This window comes from Cucurbita moschata, unplaced genomic scaffold, assembly GCF_002738365.1.
Source record: "Cucurbita moschata cultivar Rifu unplaced genomic scaffold, Cmos_1.0 Cmo_Scf00011, whole genome shotgun sequence".
In the NCBI taxonomy this organism is placed as follows: domain Eukaryota; kingdom Viridiplantae; phylum Streptophyta; class Magnoliopsida; order Cucurbitales; family Cucurbitaceae; genus Cucurbita; species Cucurbita moschata.
In genome coordinates, this window is record NW_019268527.1 from 1,991,958 (window position 1) to 2,015,314 (window position 23,357).

A 23,357-nucleotide genomic window follows, 5' to 3' on the forward strand; every position below is an offset into this window, starting at 1 on the left:
CACAACGACGAGTAATGATCAGAAAGAGACTAAGAAATCAGGTCAATTATAGATATGAATACATGATACAAGTAATGGTCGTGTATACAAAACTTCCCAGTAATGGGAACAAAGCCCCTCAAATACAATGCCAATGCGCCGGGGTCGTCTAATTTGCTACTCCTGTGGCAGCAAGTTCAACCACCCAACGAATATCAAACTCCATGAATCAAACCAACTCAAAGAAAATAGATATCTACACATACTTTCCACCCATGGAATTAGTTCAACTTTCCAACCATTTGCAACCTCCAAAAGAATCAACATTAGCTTATCTGGAGGCAATCGTCATCGACATCGGCCACATATCGGTCAATGGCTGCCGAGATGACGGGGTATCGGATAAGCTAAAGTAAAAGTAAGCTTCACAGGTAGATATCAAAGTTGGAGAAAGATTAGCCACTCTTTCGTACGCAATTCCCAGGCAAAAGGAATTTGTAATTTTCTGAACTTTCAAGAAGATAGGATGGCAAATGAACTGCCGAGTAGGAATGAGGAACCGGTCCCATTTTTCCTATAATTTCCTTGAAAGTGTATTCCTCAGGAAGCATGTCGAATAGATCAGCACCCTCGCATATAATCTTCTGAATTCGTTCGGGATTCAGATAACTTGAGAATCTAACTCTGTCGTTATGGCTGTATGCTTTCATCTTAAAGACGAAGTCGCTGATACGACGAAAGCAGAAGCTGCAGTGCCATCCTGAATCTGCTAACAGGTCGTCCGATTGGCGATAATGAACATACCTTGTCTTCCCAGGTTTGTATCTATGGACTGAAGCCCTCCAGCTATTGTCATCAAGATGGAACTCAAAAGAGTACAGATAGTTTCTAAGCTGTAGATGAAGAACATCGGGTATGTCATCACACCATCTTAAGAGATTAATGGTGTGCCTGCTTGGAATTTCATCAACATCAGACATTATCAACAAATCATCATCAGAGATTCCAGCAATTTTGAGAAGCTGATCGAGTGCTACTCGTTGAAATGCCTCCTCGACGAAAGGATTTTCGCCTTTCTTAAATCTCCCTCCGACAGTACCGTAAGTCAACCTTGGCTCGACAAATTTGAACTGATCTCTATTGCGAGCAAAGTATAATGGCTTTGGCTTCCCAGTAAATGTTGAATTTGCCTCAAGAAGAACAAACTGTGTAATGTAGGGGTAGAGTTCTTTCCATCGCAAGGTGAGCATCTCGATCTCGTTACTGAACAACACAGCATCGTAAACACGTCGTGGGAATTCACGGACTTTCCAACCATGGAGATTGCAGAGTTTCTCCATAGTTACATTTTCATCATGGTAGTGAGTAATCATATTGAATTCTTTTGGTGGAGATTCCCATAGTGGCCGGAGGAAGTATGAGATCTTCTGTCCATGCAGGTAGATGATCAAGATGCACGCCGGTACCAGCGCAAAAAGAATAAAGAAGGTTTTTACATCCCATCCACGAAAAATGCAGCGAAGTCTAGACATGCCCAATACGCGAGTGGATTCCTGGATACAGAAAAGAAGCCTGATCAACATCTTAAACAAAACTTGAATCATGAACAGGACAACTTCAAAATCTCCATTCCTTTCAGAAACCAAGCAACTAAACCAAAAATGAATATTATGATTTTGATACATATAAACTACTCATAGATTCTCAAAGTGCATGCAAAATTATGTCGCAATCTCTATGCAGTAAGAAAAAATTTCTGAAAACCAGAAGTTCGCAAGGTTTGAAGTTGAAAAACAATCCCAAATGGTGAAAAATCTCTTCTAAGGGCGAGAAATTTTTTAAAATTATATCATCAAATTCACTTCCACTAGAACAGATTTTACTCTCCAGAAATCTCTGTTAAATTCGGCGAAGGAATGCGCAGTTAGATGAGGCATTCGAAATTCCGGCAATCAGAGTTCAGACTAAATAACATCAACAAAAATTGCAGACCTATCGGCCTCGCATTTGATAAAGACAATTTCCCCAAAAACCATCAAATAAACGAAGAACAAAGCCCTAATATCAAAGAAGTCAATCAAGCGCCCAAACCGTCCTAAAAAACGATTTCTTAAAAGACTAGATTCATCCATGATCAGAAATAACAAATTAGAACACAAATCATAAAAGAAAATCCATGAACGAGGAAAACAGAATGAAAGTGCAAAATTAGTAAGTACCTGATCACAAATTTCGCCACAGATATCATCGGATTTTTTGGAGCAGTAATGGTCTCCACCTTCGCCCATCATCCAAGACATTTCTAGAAAGTTCGAGTATCCCCTGCAAAACGCCGGTTGAAGAAACAGAGAGTAGATATAACCACAAATGAGCAACCGGCGGCGGCGGCGGCGGCGGTTCAGTTAAACAAGAAAATTAGTAGATTCAGTCGGAAGTCCGCTTCAATCTCCGTCTCTATCCCTCTAAATATACAGATTGCATAGAGAGATCCGTAAGAATCAGCGAAATTAAGAGAGAGAGAGAGAGGTTGAAAGAATCGGCCAAAAATCAAAGGCGGAGAAGCAAAGGATGTATGGGCTGGCTATCTATCTGTCTTCGACAATGATTGGTGCCGAAGCTATCACAACAATGGAGATGAATCAAATAAGAAAAAGAAAATCAGAGAATCAAAAGACGAGAAGACCAAGAGAGACGTTTCTCTTTGTCGTCGTCGTCGTCGTCGTCGTTTCTGAAACGAAATGGTTATGGCGATTCTCTGTGTGTTTCTTTTTTGAAGTATCTGTTCTTCTCTGTAAATTCTGCTCCATAACGTGGGTATAAATACTGAATGTTTGGAAGTGGGGGCCACGCGCTCCATTTTTTGGTTTGACTCGCTCAAGCCGACCCAAATCCGACCGAGTCGTGGACCGTGTCGTGCTTTTTTTCGGTTCTTAATTTGTTCATCTAATTTTGAATTTTATTTATTTTTTAATAATATATATTATGGTGGTTTTGATTAATTCTTCCCTCCGGCCTATCTTCTTTTGTTTCCTTCTTTATTGTCTTTACTCGCTTCCTTTTTATGGGCTTCTTTTGGGCCTTATCTCTGGCCCATCTAGGCCCAATTTCTCTTTATTTATTTATTTTCTAAAAAATTAATTATTTTCTAGAAATTAGTCCACCTACTTTTAGAAAATTAGAATTCCACGTATAAAATTAAGGACTTTTGAGTATAAAATATAATTAATAAAATTACCTTCCATATCATTTTAAATAATATTTTTAAAAGTTTCAAAAATATTCTCCAACAATATCCGGAATATTCTAATCTTCTAAAAAAGTTCAAAAATATATCTAAAGAAGGGTTTCAAAATTACACGAGTTTAAACTTTGAGGGGACTCTGCCAAATCCAACCCCTTCGGAAAACAGCCTCCTCGCTGACATATCGTCCGGTGTCCAGCTCTAATACCATTTGTAACAGCCCAAGCACACCGCTAATATATATTGTCCTCTTTGGATTTTTCCTTTCGAGCTTCCTCTCAAAGTTTTTAAAACATGTCTACTACAGAAACCGTTCCCACAACCAATGTGGGATTGTGGGCAGTCACACAAAAACATTCAAAAATTTTTAAAAATAACGTTAGAAAAATTTTAAGATAATCTATAAAATGTCGATATATGGTTTTTGTTCTACATTATCATTAAAAAAAATTAACTTAATTTTTATAGAGGTAGAAGATGTTAATGTTTCTCATAAAATTTAATAAATATTATTTAAATATAGTACTAACAGTAAATAAAATATATAAAAAGTATTAATGTTTTTTTTTTTAATTTTAAAGATATTGTTTAAATAATTTTAAAAGTCCAAGATTATCTTGAATGGTATTTTTTTAGATTTTTTAAAGTTTAATAATACTAATGAAATTTAAAAAAAAATTAGACGATATTTTATTAATTAAATCGTAAAAAGAATTAACATAGTCTTTATCGCTACAAAATTAGTAACGGGAAATTAGGTCATAGATGCAGTAGACAATAGAGAGAATGAAATTAGGTCATTTTTAATATATTTTTTTTTATTAAAAGTTTAAAGTATTTTTTAAACAAAAAAAAAATATATTATTTATATACAAAATTAAATGGGAGCAATAAAATTGGTAACAATGTTTTTTCAATAATATCAATAATTATAACTATTAGAAGAGTTCTCGTAATTGCTTGATGAGTAATTAATATTTAAATTAAATAGTCGTAAAAATTCAAAATTAAATCTTGATTAAGATTTGATGTTTTGTTTTTTCCTCGTAATTGTTAGAACTTTAAACCCGTCCCTTTTTATAATATAGGTCAAAATAGAACCATTTTTCGCTTTTAATTAGAAAGTTGATTATTGAAAGTCAATTAATTAAGTAAGGATATATTTGTAAATATAATGATAAGTTTGTAGGAAAAATAAGTTAAATAATGAGGTGAAATAAAAAAGTATAAATAATAATAAAATAAAGAAAAGGGTTTAGAAAGTACTTTATTAGTGGGATGGTGATATGATTAATGAAAATGATGGGCATGTTGTGTGGTAGTGTACGATAATTCAAAACAACCCCTCTACTTCTTCCCAAGTCCACGCAAAGACTTCTCCAAGTCAATATTTTAACCCGTGCAACATTAAATTACAAGTTTAGTTCTAAAATATTCGTCACGTTTGTGTCTAATTATAGACGCGCTTTCATATCTTCTTAACCCGAAATGGCAAATGGTTGGGGAGATGAAATGTTTCTTTTTTAGAGTACCTCGGGAACAGATCTAGTGGAGACAGAGTGGGCCTGTTGAATACCTGGGAAGCACTCGCACACTTTTTAAGACGAATCGAGAAGAGATTTACAAGACATTCTGTAAAAACCACTACTTTGTAGTAAATAGGATGAAGGGTATTTATATTAGATGATGAATAATCTATTCCTAAAATTTTTCAAATCATTGTTTAAAATTTATTCCTAAAATTTTTAAATCATTTTTCTTCGGTTTCACTCTAGTGGGCTAGTGATATATTTTAACAAGGCCTATAGCTCAGAGGATTAGAACACATGGCTATGAACCACGGTGTTGGGAGTTCGAATTCCTCCTCGCCCACAACCGGCCAAAAAGGGAAGGACTCTTCTCTCAGGGGTAGGAAAATCATGATCGGGATAGCATACCCAAAGCTATGAAACTTGGGTGTGGGTTTTTGTCGAAGAAATTGAGGTGGGAATTCTATTGTTAGTTTGAATATTAAATATGGTGGGGATTTGTGACAGGTGCGGGGACGAGAATGGGAACGGGAAAATACGTTTCCTACTCCCTCTCTCATTCTCGGTCTGAACATGAAATTTCCTACCCCATTTTATGTCGAGTAAATATATGAATTTAAATAAAAATATAAAAAAATCTCATTTAACTAAATTTATAAATACAAAACATTAATTTTTCACCCGAATGGAAAAATCAATGCGCGTTGACTTCAACAAAACAAAAGCCACCATATATAATCGTGACCCGTTCTCCCCTAACGGCAGCCATGCGACGACTTCAAATCAACCGCAAATCCAACGGCTGCAAAATTTTTACACGGCACGTGGCTTATATCATTCAACATGCCACGTATCCTTCCAAAAATAAATATCAACGAAAATTATTTAATTTTGGATTTTTATCCTAATTTATCCAATTTTAATCACCATTATTGTTCCAAATATTTAATTATTAAATTATTTTCACATTTATTTATTCAATTATAAGCGTTTTTTTTTTATATAATTTTATTTTTTTTAATATAAGATTTATAAAAGCCTCAACCTTATCCATTTAGTTGACTTAATTGAGTGCAAGACCTAAATTCCATTATAACATGTTTTTCTTATAAATATTCAAATTAAAAATTTAAGATAAAATGAAATAATATGTGAAATTATCCATTGAATTTCAAATTTTTTTTTTTTAAACAAGTTGACAAATTCGCATTTTTCCTAAATATATAATATTTATTTATAAAAATAAATAATAAAAAAAACTGTTTTTAATTGGTCAACGTCAACTTGCTACATGTTTGGTTGCTCCTAATTATGAATTAATGATACCATGAAATTGATATTATTATAATTTTAATTCTTAAACAGGATTAATTAAGTCTTGTTGCATGTGGAGTTGAGTTGGATTTTAATTTTATAAATTTTTAAATGCTATTTTTAATTTGATTTAATAAATTATTTATTTAATTCATGAATGCCCAAGTGTTACCTACTTATGACAACATTTAATTTAATATTGAATATTGGTGGGAGAGCTTGTCTGTGGAATTTAATTATTTTTTAATATTGGAATTCTATTTTGAAGATAATGCAATAAATAATGATTAATTCAACATATTGTTGGCTGATAAATAAATACATATTTTTCATTAAATTTTATAATTTTTCATGGAAAAGCTGAAAATGACAGAATTTTCTGCATCTACTTTGAATTTTTATTTATTAATTCAACCCTTTGTCTTAATAGGAGGTGAAATTAATAAAATACCTAAAATTTTTGTATTTTTTTTTTAAATAATATTCATTAATATTTTTTAAAGCTTTTTAAAAAAATTATAATACATTTACTTATAGTTTAGAGGTTTGAACTTTAAATTTTTTTTAAAGATGTTTAGTATGACTATCAGTCACTGGATTAAAAATGGATTAAAAATGGCTCAAAATGTACTATAGTGGTAGTGTGGTGTCAGCTCTCTACCACCCTTAGGCCCTGTGGCCTAAGCGAGCTACCTTATGGCATATACGTGTGTCACAGCGCAGGCGAGCGTGCCGAGATGAGTGTCTTGGGCGACTTCCTTTGAAATGGGTTTTTCAAAGACAATACTGGGCGCTATGGGTGTGCCGAACAGTTTGGAGGTTTGAACTTTAAAAAATTTGATTTATACTCTTTCAATTTTTAAGATGTTTAGTATGACCGTTCGCCAAAATTTCAAAATCATGTCTATGCTTGATGAATTAAAAATGGCTTAAAATGTACTACAGGGGTATCATTGTGTCAGCTCTCTACCACTCCTGGGCTTTGTTACAGCGCGAGCGAGCGTGCTGGGACGAGTGTCTTGGGTGACTTTCTTTGAAATGAGTTTTTCAAGGACAGTATCGAGCGCCACAGGTGTGCTGGACAATTTTGAGGTTTTAACTTTAAAGGTTTTATTAATACTCTTTGAATTTTTAAGATGTTTAGTACCATGTTTTAAAAAATACTCGTGAAGTTTTAAAAGTAATTTTAACACTCTTTTATCTCTATGAAAAAAGTTTTTACCGTCAATACAAGGACGAAAACATGCATGACAAAAAGCGGTGGAGAAAGAATTTATAATCTTGAAGCAAAATCAAACTTAAAAACCAGTGTCAAGACTAGAAGATGTCAGACCCATCTCTTGCAAGTGGGTTTATGAAATAAAATATCTTTCGAATGGATCAATTGAGAGATACAAAGTTCGGACTGTAGCCTAGGGTTCTATCAGCAATATGGACTAAATTATGATAAAATGTTTAGTCAAGTGGCAAATACCACTATTAGTCCTACAAGCACGTTATGGCAGATGGATATGAATAATGATTTCTTACACAAAGAGTTGGACCTCGAGATCTATATGAACCAACCAAAGGGTTTCGAAAATGGAGTTTGAGTTATTAGTCAAACATACAAAGTACAAAGAAGTCTCGTTTAGATGTGGCTCGACAATCAACTATGATCCTTTGTATAAAAGAATCGAAGACTACAAGTTAGTTGGATATAGTGATGCTGACTATGCAGGATATCACAATACCAGAAGATCAAGCAGTGAGTATATGTTCAAGCCGTAGCGAAAGCGAGTCTTCATGGGGCAATTGTCACTACCTATAGACCCGAACTACCGAGTATGTGTTCAAGCTCGACCCAATTTGAATATCCTTCCAAAAAATTTAAATATTTCAACTCAACCGAAAAAAATTATCATGTTTTTATTTATTTATTGAAATAATGAATTCTATCAACGAGTCGACATTTTAATTATTAATTATTAATTATTAAGTCAATGGTCTTTGTAAAGTCTTCTCCCAAGTTCATTATTATTATTTATTTATTTTTTTTAATAATCTTTTTTATTTTTAGTAGATTTAGAACCCAAAGCATGGGAGACTGTAATTAAGTGAATCTTTTTTATTCCCATAGATTAAAATACACGTACACTCTCTTTTTATTAATTATTCATAATTTTAAAAATTTATAGTTTGATAAAATAATTATTGATTTATTAATTTTCTCGATGCAATAGAATAACTTTAGCATAGTTAGGTGGACTCAGATTTCGTTCGGTCATTTAGTAACTTTCTCACGTGTTATTTTACATTTTTCAATAAATAAGTTACTCAACCTACAAAGTCAAAGCCTCGAGAGAATCTGTCTTAAATAGACTAGTAAATTCCCGATTCAACACAGTAAATGAGGAAAGGAGTAGAAAAGAAATTCTCTCCGTTAAATAAACGAGGCTGGGAACGGGCGCCACTATCCCCGACCTATGCATGTATGTATGTTTATATATATATATATATATATATATTAAATAAGTCATAATTTTCTTAAATATTTGGTGGTTCTGCACGTACTAGATTACGACGAAAAGTCAAAAACAATGTTCAGAAATTTACACCGCAATTAATTGCGATTGGTGTGCAAAAAAATTAAAAATAAATAAATAAAAATAAAAAGTCAATTAATCGCGCCTTTCTATCATTTTCCAAATGCCGATTTCCACATTGGCTACGGGATATTAATATTTTTATTATTATTATTATTATATTATTGCATAATGCGTATAATGGAACGTCCACCAAGACGATGGGACGTTTACGAAGACTAACACTTTACGACTTGTCGTTCGGTTTGGTTCCGTTGGACTTTTATCCAATGAAAACTACAGAAACTTCATTTTCCAGGAAAGAGATGCTAAATAGGATAATTAAATAATAATAATAATAATTTTAAAAATAACTTATTTATTATAATATTTTTATTTGGGTATTATTGTAATATCGTGAGCTAAGAAGCCCATAACCATTTGGGCTGGCCCAATATAATCAATTTTAGATATGAAGCCCATTAAGACTATAACCAGGCCCAAAGCCCAAATTCGTTCTTTTTTTTCCTCGTCTTTTATTTTTTTTATTTTTAAATATTCAATTACTACTTTGCTTTCGGTCAAGGAGTAAGATGTTTGAATCTCTCGAGTAATCACTGAATTATTTCTTATATCTGCTCCTTTTGCTCAGGGAGGCCCTTGGAGATCTAGTAGATCTCAAGTTTACAAAATCATAACCCTAAAAATCCAATGGTTTTAAAGAAGTGAGGAACGTCTGTGTTAAACTTGGAGATGAACGTCTTCTTTCATTTCTCGACTGTGAAATGAAACTAAGTTCACGAGCTCGTTATCTTAGATCCGAACAAGCTGATAGTATTGGGTCGGGCTGAGTTTCATTATTTAATAAGAGTTGTTTGAGTTGAAAATATTTATAACCCGAACAATTGAATTAGGTTTAAAAAACGTCTCATTCTAATCAAATCCAACTCATGAATATCCTAACGAAAAAAGTTTTATACTTTAAAACTTATCCAAAAGAAAAGAAAAGAAAAAAAAAACATAAGGAATGTTCATATGATTCGAAGAATCTAGAATGTCTAGTGTGATGGTCATGTTTGTTTAGGCATGTTACCTGTGGCCGCGTGTCGGATATCCCGATCATGTTTGTCTAGAACGTGTTATCCATGACCGCATGACTGTTCCAAACCGTTTTTACTTGTTTTCATGTTAGATACACCTTTACTATTCTTGTTGTGTTATTACTAGGTGCATAACTTATCACCAAAATCATGTCTACAGCCACTATAGCTAAAATGCCCTAAAATGTATTATAGGGCGATGTGACTAGTTGTCAATTTTTTATCAATTTTTCCTGCTCGAGTTATATGTTATCAAAGCCATTGTTGTTGCTTAATTGCTTTCTTTATTCAACGTATTTACTCGCTCACGTTGTCTAAATCATTTCTCTCAAATATAAACTGAGGCCCGAGCATGCGTCGATATTGTTTGCGAATTCTGAATTCGCACAATTACGATCCTGTTGCTACAAGAGTGCAACTCTGACACCTAGCCTAAATTACAAGAGTTGGGTTGGGTTAAATTTTTTCCCGACTTTAGTTTAATTGAATCATTGGAAAACTAAAAAAAATTATGTTCGGTTCATGGGTTAAAACTTTTTTATTCCGTACTTGAAAATAGGGTTCACAATCTAACTTTACCATGTAGTAGACGTTAGTGATGTATTAACAACCCGACAACTTAACCTAATCCAATCTAAAAAGTTGTGAACTCATTTAGGTGATTCGGACCACCAATCCAACTAGTTCTAAATACCGAGCATGGCTAGTCTGAAGAGCGGTTATTGAGAAAGCAGTCTCTCGAGTTAAATCAACCCTTAATCACTCATTACTCATAATTTAATTACACAAATACCAAACTTTGATTCATTTAATGTCCCATTAGCTAACTTTGTGTAAGCCACCCACCATTTCTTGTCTTTCTAATCATCATTTCAAAACAAACCCCTTTTGACATTCTTATCATCATTAGGCTTAATAAACAAACATTATATTACACATCTTCCAATACTATTGATACCTATAATCATTGGAATGACCCTTCGAAATGACGGGAAAAGTTCTCGTACCAGTATTTATGAGTTGAGTTTAATTGGGTTAAGCACAAATCCCGCTCTTTCACAAAATAATCTATTTTTTTTTCTCGTTTATTGGTTTTGTAATGAAAAGTATACGGTTTTGTTACCTCTCCAACTATCTCGTCATTAGGTAGCGTTTTACTGGCCCCCAATACTTATTTGTTTGATGTTTATACCGATTGATCATAGAAAAAAATTTCTGATTCATTTTGATTAAGCTTTCTTCCTATCATTCCGGAAATTCTTCCCAGATATAAGGAAATGGTTCCGTTTCAAAGCCAAAGACGATATACATTATTTTTTAACCCAATCCAATAATAAATTTTTTGGGTTAGGTTATTCGGTTGGTTCTAGTTATTTATTTATTTTTAAATATTTAATTAAGATTTACAGCTTAATTTTACATATATTTTGATGAGTATTGGGAGAATAAATGATAAAAAATAATAGTTACGAAATTAAATAAAAATAAAATAATATATGTATATATAATTCTATCGTTATATATATATATATATATATATATATATATATATTTAATTCATCAAATTTTAATTTATTTAAACTAACTCAACCCAAATAAATTTATAACCAATCCAAACCGTACCGGTTGGGTTGGGCTGGGTTCATTGATTTTCTTTTTAACATTTTTAATTTCTCAGAGTCAGATAATACATAATTGCTCTAAGCTAAGAATGCTTAATTTTGGAGTTGAACGGTCCTTATTAGACTCATGATTAGTTTTAAAAAAAAGAAATCTCCTCGGGAAAAGATATTCATATTAAATATAACCTATGATTATAATTTTTGTAATTCAATCATTATATGAATTCTAATCATATGATCATATGATTTATTTGCAATATAGTCCCAAACTTATATTATAAATTTTCTTCTCAAATTATATAACAAATTGATTAGTGGGGTAGCTACACAAGAAATTATGATGATTTTTTTTTAGAAAAAAAAAAGTTTAAAATTAAAATTTGAAGTTTGAAGAGTATAATAATGAGTTATGATTCATTGACCGACGAGCAATGATTCAACTAAAAAGTATTGATAGAGGGAGGAAAAAGCTAACGAGAATTAGCCTTCTATCATCGAGCTAGACATGTTTTGGGACATCGACTCTATGAGCCGTTTGACGATCGAACTTGTTTTCCCATGAAAATGAATCGAATTTGAAAATTGATCACAACTGAGTCTGAGTCCACTCGTTCTTCAATTTAGTAAGATATCTCATCCCAAATTTCAAGGTGTGGACTAGGAAATGCCTTTGGCTGGCTTTTCGTACGTATCCACTCATCTTTATCAGCTTTGTCTCCCTTACGAACAATTAATAACCATTTAATTATTTTATCTTTCGTTTAAGATGATATCCAAGATGAAACACAGAAACAGTATTTCTTGACCTAATATTCAAGAGCCCAGAACAAAAAATGAACGGGTATAAAAAACGGACGGAAATCGTTATCTTTTGTATACAATTTTGTTACATCTAAGAAGATATCTACGATCAATAGGCCGTCCATTTCTTTTACGACTTTTCTTCAAAGAAAATATAAGCATTTCCAGACCCAATTTTCAAGAACCAAGAACAAAAACGAATGGATATCAAAACAGATCAAAGTCGTTACCCATACCATTTTCTTGCCTCTAATATCATATCTAAGATCAATAGCATGTCCCCTTCTATCTTTGTTGGCTTTTCCCCAAAGAAAATGCCCACAATTCCATCAATAAAGTATATATATGTATAGGCTATGGATTCTATTCTAAGTTGTAGCCTTATAGGCTTCACCCTTTATGAAACACAATGGCCCCACGTATCTTATAGCCAAAGATAATGAGTTTCCCCGTTTTGTGACGCCAAACTCTTCAATCATCGATCGTTTTTGCATAAAAGGGGCTCCAACTATTGGTTTATTTCATGTCGGGACCAACGACAGACAACGATGAAATGAGATTGTGACATTTGGGTATGTTTAGGACATGCTATAAAACTACGATGTCTTTGTTTTGTATTTATGTTCTTTTGAATTGTTGGACACGAAAAATTCAGTGGTTGATGTTTTGGATTATTGTTGTCCATTCATTGCAATTTCCAAGTCGTTTCGTTTGGACTTTTTTGCTCGGTAGAATTGACCATTATTTATTTATTGTTTTTTTTCAACCCTTCCACTTCAAAGAATTAAATTAAGAATGTCGTGGTTAAGTAAGCTTCTTATTTGAGCTGTTCTAATGAGGTTGAATCTTGTTTACTTTTATTATGTTTTTTTAGCTATGACTCGACTCCAGCTCCTCCATCGAGGTTGAGTCTTTTATGGTTCCATAAAGTTTTTTTCTAGTTATGGCTCGACTCTAGCTCCTCCTCCAATGAGGTTGAGTCTTCTATGGTTCCATAAATTTTTTCTAGTTATGACTCGACTCCAACTCCTCCAATGAGGTTGAATCTTTTATGGACGTACATGTTATAAGCTCTAATGATGATGCAAAGTTAATTAATTAAACTCTTCAATTGAACAAGTTCATTCCGTATCTGCTGTGAATCTAAAGTTGCACTTTTGTGCACTGTAACATTGTCATTACACAATTTTTGTGATTTCGAGAAATTAGACCGTGAAGAAAAGACGAAATCAAATCCAAACTAAATAGAATCAAAATAAAACAACACTTAAGGAAACGAGGGTAAAGAGAAGAGAAAATGTTCTAGAGAGAGAAAGAGTGAAGTAACCACCACCAACTCCGTTCCAACCACGAGGAGTCTGATTTCAATCGAGTCTCCTTCACAAAACCTACACAGAACCTAGAGGAGAAGCATACTACACCTTTGAATCGTAGAAAAATCTATAGAAAAGTTGTTGAATCTTTTATTCTCGAATTTTCCTTAGATATGCGAGAAATATTATGAGTCAGGTTCTGTAATCTAAGGAGTATTGCGCCCATAGTCTATTGAGGAAGTTGTAGACGATTCGGATCGAAGATAGGAGTTCTGACCATCGTCAAGATTTATAAAAAAAAAAGATAAAATCATTGCACGAAATATCTCAATTCACATGTCTTCCCCTGAATAATTTAGATCAAATCATTTGTAATAATTATGAGCGGTGATATATAAGACACTCGAACTCATCCATATACAAAGAGGTTAAAGGAGAAGAGGATCCCACCAGAAAAGCCTACGGAGGAAGAGCGGGGCCTCCTCTGTCGGGTGGCACCCCGTTTGGGCGACAGAGCCAAAGCCAACCAACGCAAAAATTTGTGGGTAATGCCGAATCCTTTCCCTCTCCTTTTTCACTTGCGACAACCCAGTTATGTTCTTACACCAATCTTTCTTCTTTACATGTATTATTCCAACACACTCCCGTTTTCCATTTGTTATCCTCCGTTTTGTCTCCAAATTTCGAATCTGCCACTGCCCTTTTGATTGTGCCAACACAGGGCTTCGTTTTCGTATCTGGAATGCACTGATAGCGCCAATTCACTCAGCATGTAGCCAAGGTGTTTGTGATAATGCCTCAATGGGCTACAAGATTCTGGTTGACACTGCTTGCTTGTACTCTACTTTTTAGAATTCTTTTCCTCATATTTCGCCTTCTTTGCTTGCTTTTTGCTTTGCCTTTACAACATATACCCATCAGTTACTTGTTAACTTCATTGCCAATTGATGATTGAAATTTAGTTCTGTGTTTAGTTTGAGTTTGACTTTCTTGTTTTGCATGATTAAGAAATACCCATAAATGGAAATGAAAATGGAAATCTAATCTTATGGGATCTCGTATAGATTGGAGAGGAGAACGAAACATTCTTATAAAGGTGTGAAAAACTCTACCTAGATGACGTGCTTTAAAACTTTGAGGAAAAGTCCAAAGAGGACAATACTGCTAACGGTGGACTTAGCTGTTACAGATGGTATCAAAGCCAGACACCAGATGGTGTGCCATCGAAGACGCTAGCCCCCAAAGGGAGGGATTGTGAGGTTCCACATCAGTTGGAGAGGAGAATGAAACATTCCTTATAAGGGTGTGGAAACCTTTTCCTAGACGCATTTTGAAACTTTGAGGAAAAACCTAAAAAAGACAATATTTGGTAGCGGTAGTCTTTTGCAATTTTCCCTTATAATTTCAATACCTCTAAGAAACTAGTTGCTGAGTTGTTATTAATGCAGGCAATTCATTAGGCTGCTAACTGAGTGAGCCGATCGATTCTTGGGCCCAAGTTCAACATCTGTCAGAATTTATGCGCCTAGATTTCATGAGGTGATTATATTCTGACTCACTCACCAGCTTTGGTTCTTAAACAAAATGCATTCCCTTTTTGTTAGATTTCGTTGTCCAATCCATTATAAATATTAGATAATTGTAACAGCGGGATATGGTTAAATATGGTCCTCTTTGAATTTTTTTTTTTTTTATTTCCTTTAAAAGTTTTTAAAATACATTTATTAGGGATAAATTTTACACCCGTATGAAAAATGTTTTGTTTCCCTCTCCAACCGATGTGAGATCTCACAGTACACCCCTTGAAGTTCAGCGTCCTCGCTGGCATACCGTCCAACACCATTTGTAACAGTCTAAGCCCACTGCTAGCAGATATTATCTTCTTTGGACTTTCTCTTTCGGGTTTTCCCTCAAGGTTTTTAAAACGCGTCTGCTAGGGAGATGTTTCACACTCTTATGAGAAGTGTTTTGTTCCCCTTTCCAACCAATGTGAGATCTCATAATCCACCTCTTGGAGGTCCAGTGTCCTCGCTGGCACACTGCCCGATACCATTTGTAACAGTCCAAACCTACCGCTAGTAGATATTGTCCCTTTTGGGCTTTCCTTTTCGGACTTCATCTCAAGGTTTTTAAAATGTGTCTCCAAGGGAAATGTTTCACAATCTTATGGAAAATGTTTCGTTCCTCCCTCCAATGATGTGAGATCTCGCAATAAACGATTTAGGACCACACTAAGTAAAGGATATGTGATACCTTCTTATCGTGAGGCTAAAAATCACTTGATCATAGGCTAGGAAGCGGTTATGTAGGACCCATATTCGCCTCTCAATCTCATCAGTTGTAGTTGACAAAGGGCATCAAGGAAATAAATTTTAAACATATCAGCAAACCACGAGAATCCGATGCAGAGACAATGTTGAAGATGACTTCCAACCGCCTAATAAATGCAATTTTAAGCATTCATTAATCGACCTTTACGACCAAAACAAGCTTTCACTTACCCCATCCTCTCATCATTTCTTCCGTTTTCAATCAACTTATTAAAAAAAGATCTCTTCTTTCCCCTCTTTCGAAGTCACACTAACGTTGTTCTTCGTTCTTTTCTGTTGTGTTGCTTCTTTACCCTATGGTTTTACAATATTTGTTACTGTTCATGAATTTCTCTCTTTTTGTTTGTTTGTTAAGAATGTTTGAAGGCTATCTTCAAGCAAAAAGCGGAACACATTTTGGCATCCAAATATATTTTTTACAGTTGGAAAATTTGGGAAAGTTTTCCCTAACAGTACTCTACACATACTTTGTGAGATCAAGAACGAAGTATTCTTTATAAGGGTGTAGAAAGCTCTACCTAGCATATGCGTTTTAAAATCTTGAGGGAAGTCTGGAAGGAAAAGTTCAAAGAAGATAATATCTATTACTGGTGGGCTTAAGCGGTTACAAATGGTATCAAAGTTTGACATCGGGAGATATGCCAGCAAGGACGCTAGGCTCCAAAGGAGATGGATTGTGAAATTGAGCCCCAAAGGGGTGGGCACGAGGCAGTGTGCCAGGAAGGATGTTGGGCCCCGAAGAGGATGGATTGTGAGAGCCTACATCGGTTGAGAGAGAACGAAACATTTCTTATAAGGGTGTAGAAACTTCTTACTATCAGACACGTTTTAAAAAAGCTGGAGAGGAAGCTCGAAAGGGAAAGCTCAAATAAGACAATATCGGATAGCGTTCCACTTAGACTATTACACACTTGAATATATATATATATATATATATATATATATATATATATATATATATATATATATTATATAGAAGGGGCCATGAGTATAGTGAAATAGAGCGTTTTGTTTAGGATTTGATAGGGATAAACATATTTTAATTCCTGCTTTTGGAGACACTTTACTTTTTTTTTTCTTCTTTTAATAATATTTCTAGAAACTTGAAACTAAAGTTCAGGCATAGATATATTGGAGATTTTAATTAGAAGAGAAATGGAGACTTTTTCTCTTAATTTTGCTCTAATATTTGCCTTTTGAGAATTAATAATGGATTGGAGGACTGTATGAAGGGATACGATGTTGCTTATAAATTAGTATTTGACTAAAATAATCTGTGTGAGAGAGCCCACCGTAAAAAAAAATTGCTATGGCAATGATGAGGGCGAGGGCCCGGCGGTGGGCGCAGGATAAGCACGTGGGCTTCTCCTTGTGAAGTGCACGCTGGCAGAGCGATGCCTATGGGACCCTTAAAAAGCAAAACCATATTCTTCTTCAGGTAACATAAAAATATTAACAAAATATTCTGCAGTTTTTGTGTTTTTTCTAATCCCCAGACCCTGATGATTGGTTGGCTTATTGCATACTTTGAGGATGGGATCCTATATCAATCGGAGAGGCGAAGCATTCGAAAACCTCTTTCTATCATACGCGTTTTAAAATTTTGAGGATAAACTCGAAAGGGAAAGTTCAAAGAGGACAATATTTGCTAACAAATGGTATCATAGCTAAGTACCGGGCGGTATGCCAGCGAGAACGCTTGGCTTCTAAGGGGTGGATTGTGAGATCTTATATCTATTAGAGAGAAGAACGCTTATAAGGTTTTACGGGGAGAGAGCTAAAAAGCTTCAAAATCTTAAGCCTCCGGTCGTTCTGTTCATCTTAAAAACCCCATTTTTTTGCATGTTCTTTTTGTCTACATTCTGTATTACCCTTTCTAGTTCGTGTAATTTGCTGTGAGGTAAGTTTTCTGTGCTAAATTTTGGCCCTTGATTGATAAGGGTGGGTGTGCTGTATTTGTATTTTGTTGGGATTGCAGTGACTTCGATTCGTTGTTTTCCTGTCCATATCACATGGGGTAGAATTTGACTGAAAGGACACGGCCTTTGTAATGTTCGATCTTCTGGGTTTCTGTCACTTTGACTATTGCTGCTATCATAAATTCTGTATTATATATCAATCCCACATCAACCAGCCCTCTTACTTTCCCTTCCCTTCTTGGCGCTAATCCCCTGTTCAAGGACAACCGTCTGTGGCTGTTGGTGAACTTGAAGGGTGGCCTTTCATTATCCAGCAGCAGAATAATTTCTTTGATGCATACACATCAAGCGTATCTGATGAACACCGAATCTTAGAACACATTAGGAGAAGAAGCATTCAACATGAAGTTTATGAAACTTGGATCTCGACCAGACACTTTCTACACTGCTGAGGCTGTAAGGTAAGATCCTTTTTTCAAACCTTTCCAATTGGTGTTATGATCTGAAGGGAATTTTCGTTTTTTTGTTGTGAATTCAGGTCAGTTTCTTCTGAAGTCTCTAGTGATCTCATAATTCAAGTGAAAGGAAGTAGATATCTGCTTCACAAGGTAAAACCAAGCGATTTTTTTAATGAATTGTGCTTTGTGAATGTGTGTTAGTGGCATCATTTTGAGCTGATTCTTATGTTCTTGTCATACAGTTTCCTCTTCTGTCCAAGTGTTTACGCCTGCAGAAACTATGCGCCGAGTCCCCGGAATCCTCACTGCATCAAATAGTCCAGCTTCCTGATTTTCCAGGCGGCCTCGAGGCGTTCGAACTATGTGCAAAGTTCTGTTATGGCATAACGATTACTCTCAGCGCTCACAACATTGTATCGGCTCGATGTGCGGCCGAGTATCTTCAGATGACAGAGGATGTAGAGAAGGGGAATTTAATTTACAAGCTTGAAGTGTTCTTCAGTTCTTGCATTCTTCATGGTTGGAGAGATACAATTGTGACATTGCAAAGCACCAAAGCATTTCCTTGGTCAGAGGAGCTTGGAATCACAAGCAAATGTATAGAAGTGATTGCATCAAAAGTCCTTATTCATCCATCAAAAGTGAATCTTTCACATAGTCATTCCCGACGACTTAAGGACGATATCTCGTGCAATGGCGTCGATAGCCAACGACACAAACAGGCAACCAGGGGTTGGTGGGCTGAAGATGTTGCAGAACTCAACATAGACCTCTACTGGAGAACCGTGATAGCTATTAAATCACATGGGAAAGTGCCCTCCAATTTAATTGGAGATGCACTGAAAGTTTATGCTTCGAAATGGCTCCCGAGTATATCGAGGAATGATTTTGTCGATGCATCTGACTCGGATTCAGACAAGGCCAATGAGTTATCTGCAAAGCACAGACTGCTCTTGGAATCACTAATAAGCTTACTCCCAGCAGAGAAAGGTTCTGCTTCTTGCAGTTTCCTTCTCAAACTTCTAAAAGCAGCCAATATTCTTAGTGCCTCGCATGCTTCAAAAATGGAACTGGCCAGAAGAGTGGGAGTCCAATTAGAGGAAGCAATGGTCATAGATTTGTTAATACCTTCCCTATCATACACAACTCAGATGGTATATGATGTAGATATAGTAATGACCATAATTGAGCATTTCATGTTACAATGGCAGAGTCCCCCGACAAGCCCTCCGAGATCAAGGATCGGTTTTGAAAGGAGAAGGTCTCGCTCGGCCGAAAATATTGATTTTGAGTTACAGGAAAGTAGAAGGTCTTCTTCTGCTTCTCATAGCTCAAAGTTGAAAGTTGCTAAGCTTGTGGACAGATATCTTCAAGAAGTCGCTCGAGATGTGAATTTGCCGTTATCTAAGTTCACGTCAATCGCCGAGTCGGTCCCGGAGTTTGCAAGGCTGGATCATGATGATTTGTACAAAGCTATTGACATCTACCTTAAGGTAACTCAACTGTGGTAGCTTCATGCTTTACATTACTTCTACCATTGACATTATTTCCAAACAAATAGTTCTAAAAGGTTTCAACATCATACTTTAGGATGTGGGGGCACCAATGCAAGTAGATAACCAACTCTATTGACCTTAAAATCTTGTCATTCTCACCATTTATTAGCAGTTGGGATAAGACTGGCCCATAAGAAACAAATTAGTGGGGACTAATCATTCTAAATTTAGGTGTAATATCTTTGGGTCCTAAGTTCATAGACCTAACAAGAAAATGTTTGGTTGATTCATATAACAGCTCAAGCCCACCGCTATCAGGTATTGTCTTCTTTAGACTTTTTCTTTCGGGTTTTCCCTCAAAGTTTTTAAAACGCGTCTATTAGGGAGAGGTTTCATACCCTTGTAAAGAATGATTGGTTGAAGTTTTAAAATCATTCATGTAACAGCACTAAGCCGTACCGCTAGCCGATATTGTCCTCCTTGAGCTTTTCCTTTTGAGTTTCCCCTCTATGTTTTAAAACACGTCTATTAAGGAGAGATTTCCACACCCTTATAAAGAATGTTAGGTTGAAGTTTAAAAATTATTCCTGTAATAGTCCAAGTTCATCGCTAGCAGGGTTTTCCCTTCTGGGTTTCTCCTCAAAGTTTTAAAACGCGTCTCCTAGGAAGAGGTTTCCACACCCTTATAAAAAATGCTTCGGTCTCCTCCCCAATCGACGTGGGATCTCACAAATTCAAGTTTTGGTTGTCCATCTCATAACACTGTTATTTATGACTAGCCCTGATCTTTGTCTTAATGTTTCAAACATACATTTAGAATCCATTATGCTTAAGGATTTTCCTTCATGCTTACTTTACTAAGAGAATCATTGGGCTTCATAGCTGAAGGGATCCCTTTTGAATCTTAACTTTGAAGAAAAGCCTAAGAGCATTATCAGGAGATATGCTTCATTGGGCTTCAATCTATGCTAGATTTCAGAATCATTTGCTTTGTAAAAGTTCTCAAAGAGGTCAAATAACAGTTGTGTTATTGTAACTAAAAATGCAGGCACATCCAGACATGGGAAAGAGCGAAAGGAAGCGATTATGTCGAATTCTCGACTGCAAAAAACTCTCCGTTGAGGCTTGTATGCACGCTGCACAAAACGAGCTACTCCCTTTAAGGGTAGTGGTACAAGTCCTCTTCTTTGAGCAAGCAAGGGCAACAATGGCTGGTAGCAAAGTGGCCGAGCTGCCAAGCAACATAAAGGCACTTTTGGCTGCCCATAATATCGACCCGTCGAAGCCACCAGCACCATTAAGTACTACCACGAGCGTTCAAGCAGACGACCAACAGAGCATCTCAGGGTTGAAATCACCAAAATCCAAGCTTTCTACCTTGCAAATGAAGCTAGCTGAAGATGACTACTTGAATGAAAATGATATGCACCCTGATGGAATGTCAAGGCCCTCTAAGTTCAAGGCTTTCTGTTCTCTCCCAACTCGACCGAAACGGATCTTCAGTAAGTTATGGTTTACTAACAGAAGTATCATGGAGAAGAATTGAGTGAATTTTGTTCCTTTTGGGGTTGAACATATTCTCTGTTCTTTTGGCTTTTGATATTAGATAAGTTCTTTGTAAGAAGTTGCAGCCTTTTAGACAAGAGATTTAAGAATCTCAATGAGTATTAGTGGTGTAATCTATTATAAATAAGAACTGAAATTGTAAGAAATGTGGATCTGTTTGTGGTACTTGGCCACGTGAAGCCAATGTTCTTGTTCTTGAATATGAACAAGAATCCATTGTCCCATTGGTTCTGTAAAGTTTTGGACTTTCAGGGCTATCACTTGCTTTCTTCTTGTTTTGACATGTTGTTGAGCCTTATAATGGAGCATTACCCTCGTGCTTCGTTTTTGTCTTTAATATTATTCCAAAGTAGATGATCGAATATGAATTAGTGGGTTGATTTGAAATGTTTCCTCGAGTGCCTGATCGAAGCAGGAGCGGGTGGGGTAGAACTCGTGAACTTTAGCGTAACACCTCAAGCCCACTGCTTACAGATATTGTTCTCTTTGAAATTTCTCTTTTGAGCTTCTCCTTAAGGTTTTAAAACACGTTTGCTAGGGGGAGGTTTTCACGCCCTTATAAAGAATGTTTTGTTCTACTCTCAACTGATGTGGCACAATTCACTCATCTTCAGAGCCTAACGTTCTTGGGGGCACTCATTCCCCTTTCTAATTGATGTGGGATTCTCACAATCCACCCTCCTTCACTCGTTCTTCTCTCCAATCGATGTGGGGTCTCAAATTTAGTCTTTTCACTTTTCGATCTACGATCCTTCAAAATGAGGAGTTAGGCTAGTTTGGCCCTCTGACTTTTAGCTGTGTTTATGGCTTTCTTGAGGCGAATGCAAGAAAGTTAACAAATAAGGTAAGTAAGTTATCCACCCCCTTCAAGACCTAGCGTTCTCGCTAACACTCATTTTTCTCTCCAATCGATGTGGAGTCTCACATTTAGTCCTTTCACTTTTTGATCTACGATCCTTCAAAATGAGGAGTTAGGTTGGTTTGGCCCTCTGACTTTTAGCTGTGTTTGTGGCTTTCGTGAAGCGAATGCAAGGAAGTTAACAAATAACGAGTCCTTTTTTATTCTTTTATGAGGATCAAAGAGTAATGAGATATAGATTTAAAGTAAATTAATTTATTAAAAATATGTATTTTTTTATTGATAGTTCTTTCACACTGTTAGACTGGGCTGGACTAATGTTGGGCCTGTGAGGCTAATGGGCTTTGGGTTGGAGGCTAACGTGGGTTATGGGCCCACCACGCTTCCGCTCCGCCACTCCAATGAAGATTTGAAGAGTAAGCAAACCCCTTCACTAAAATGAAATGTGACAAAATAAAAAACTACTTTAGGACGGGAATTTTTCAAACGATCATGAGGACCAAAATCTTTCATTTGAACATCAGATAGTCATACTTCTACCGTAGTTACTCAAGTTGAGCCCTAATCATCAAGAATGATAGATTCTCAAAGTGTCCCATGATTCACGTGTTACATGTTGATATCATGTGTAAATATTAACATAAAAAAGGATGGTCGAGACCAATTATGGCCAGCTAATTGTGACAGGCCAAGTGAGTGCGGCCACATCTTCGACATGTTTCCTCTTTCAATATCGATACGCCATTTGTACAAATGAGATTTTTCACCGTTTAGTTCAGTTGAAAGGAGAATCTTACCTGAGCGTAAGGACATAAATAATCTCCCAAGAGTTTTATGCAATATTAGAGGTAATTCAAAGACTTCTTTTAAAGTCTCGCATTTTCTTTACAAAATTGATAGGTTCGTGAATCCGTTCGATGAGAATCCTATGAATAATTCAAGAACTACCACAAAGTAATAAGTTCACCAATTTAAAGGAGAATCTTACACCCAATAAGATTACAATCATCCCTACTCGGTGAAACTGAACAATGAATCGTATCCAAAGAGTCGTGACTAAAAAAGCCAACATATAGTAAAACGAGCTATTAGTAAAACTGAACCATACGAACAAACCTCAAGTCCAAAAAATCAAGAAACTAAAAAGACTAAAAAAGCCAACATATAGTAAAACGAGCTAAAACACGAGAACATCATGCCACCAAACACGAGAAAGAACAAAAACTTGGAGCATACGACGCACATATCTATCGTGTATTATGTTCT

General features: G+C 35.6%; 2 protein-coding genes across 2 annotated transcripts; one reads left to right on the forward strand and one right to left on the reverse strand.

Moving 5' to 3' along the window:
• Window positions 1-2,776, reverse strand: LOC111449715. Its single transcript, XM_023089730.1, has 2 exons — window positions 2,199-2,776; window positions 1-1,532 (listed from the first exon to the last, which is right to left on the reverse strand). The coding sequence occupies exons 1-2, from the start codon at window positions 2,277-2,279 to the stop codon at window positions 435-437; spliced, it is 1,179 nt and encodes a 392-aa protein (XP_022945498.1). The 5' UTR covers window positions 2,280-2,776; the 3' UTR covers window positions 1-434.
• A 14,750-nt stretch (window positions 2,777-17,526) lies between these two features.
• Window positions 17,527-21,456, forward strand: LOC111449987 (BTB/POZ domain-containing protein At1g67900-like). Its single transcript, XM_023090110.1, has 4 exons — window positions 17,527-18,173; window positions 18,251-18,320; window positions 18,413-19,663; window positions 20,715-21,456. Exons 1-4 carry the CDS (start codon window positions 18,115-18,117, stop codon window positions 21,210-21,212), a joined length of 1,878 nt encoding a protein of 625 aa, XP_022945878.1. The 5' UTR covers window positions 17,527-18,114; the 3' UTR covers window positions 21,213-21,456.
• The last annotated feature ends 1,901 nt before the right edge of the window (window positions 21,457-23,357 follow it).

Excerpts from the sequence above, each read along its gene's own strand:
- LOC111449715 (XM_023089730.1), bottom strand. The coding sequence starts at position 2,279 with ATGTCTTGGATGATGGGCGAAGGTGGAGACCATTACTGCTCCAAAAAA. Across the intron at positions 1,533-2,198 it reads GTGGCGAAATTTGTGATCAG|GAATCCACTCGCGTATTGGG; the intron begins GTACTTACTAAT and ends TTCTGTATCCAG.
- LOC111449987 (XM_023090110.1), top strand. The coding sequence starts at position 18,115 with ATGAAGTTTATGAAACTTGGATCTCGACCAGACACTTTCTACACTGCT. Across the intron at positions 18,174-18,250 it reads TACACTGCTGAGGCTGTAAG|GTCAGTTTCTTCTGAAGTCT; the intron begins GTAAGATCCTTT and ends TTGTGAATTCAG. Across the intron at positions 19,664-20,714 it reads CTATTGACATCTACCTTAAG|GCACATCCAGACATGGGAAA; the intron begins GTAACTCAACTG and ends CTAAAAATGCAG.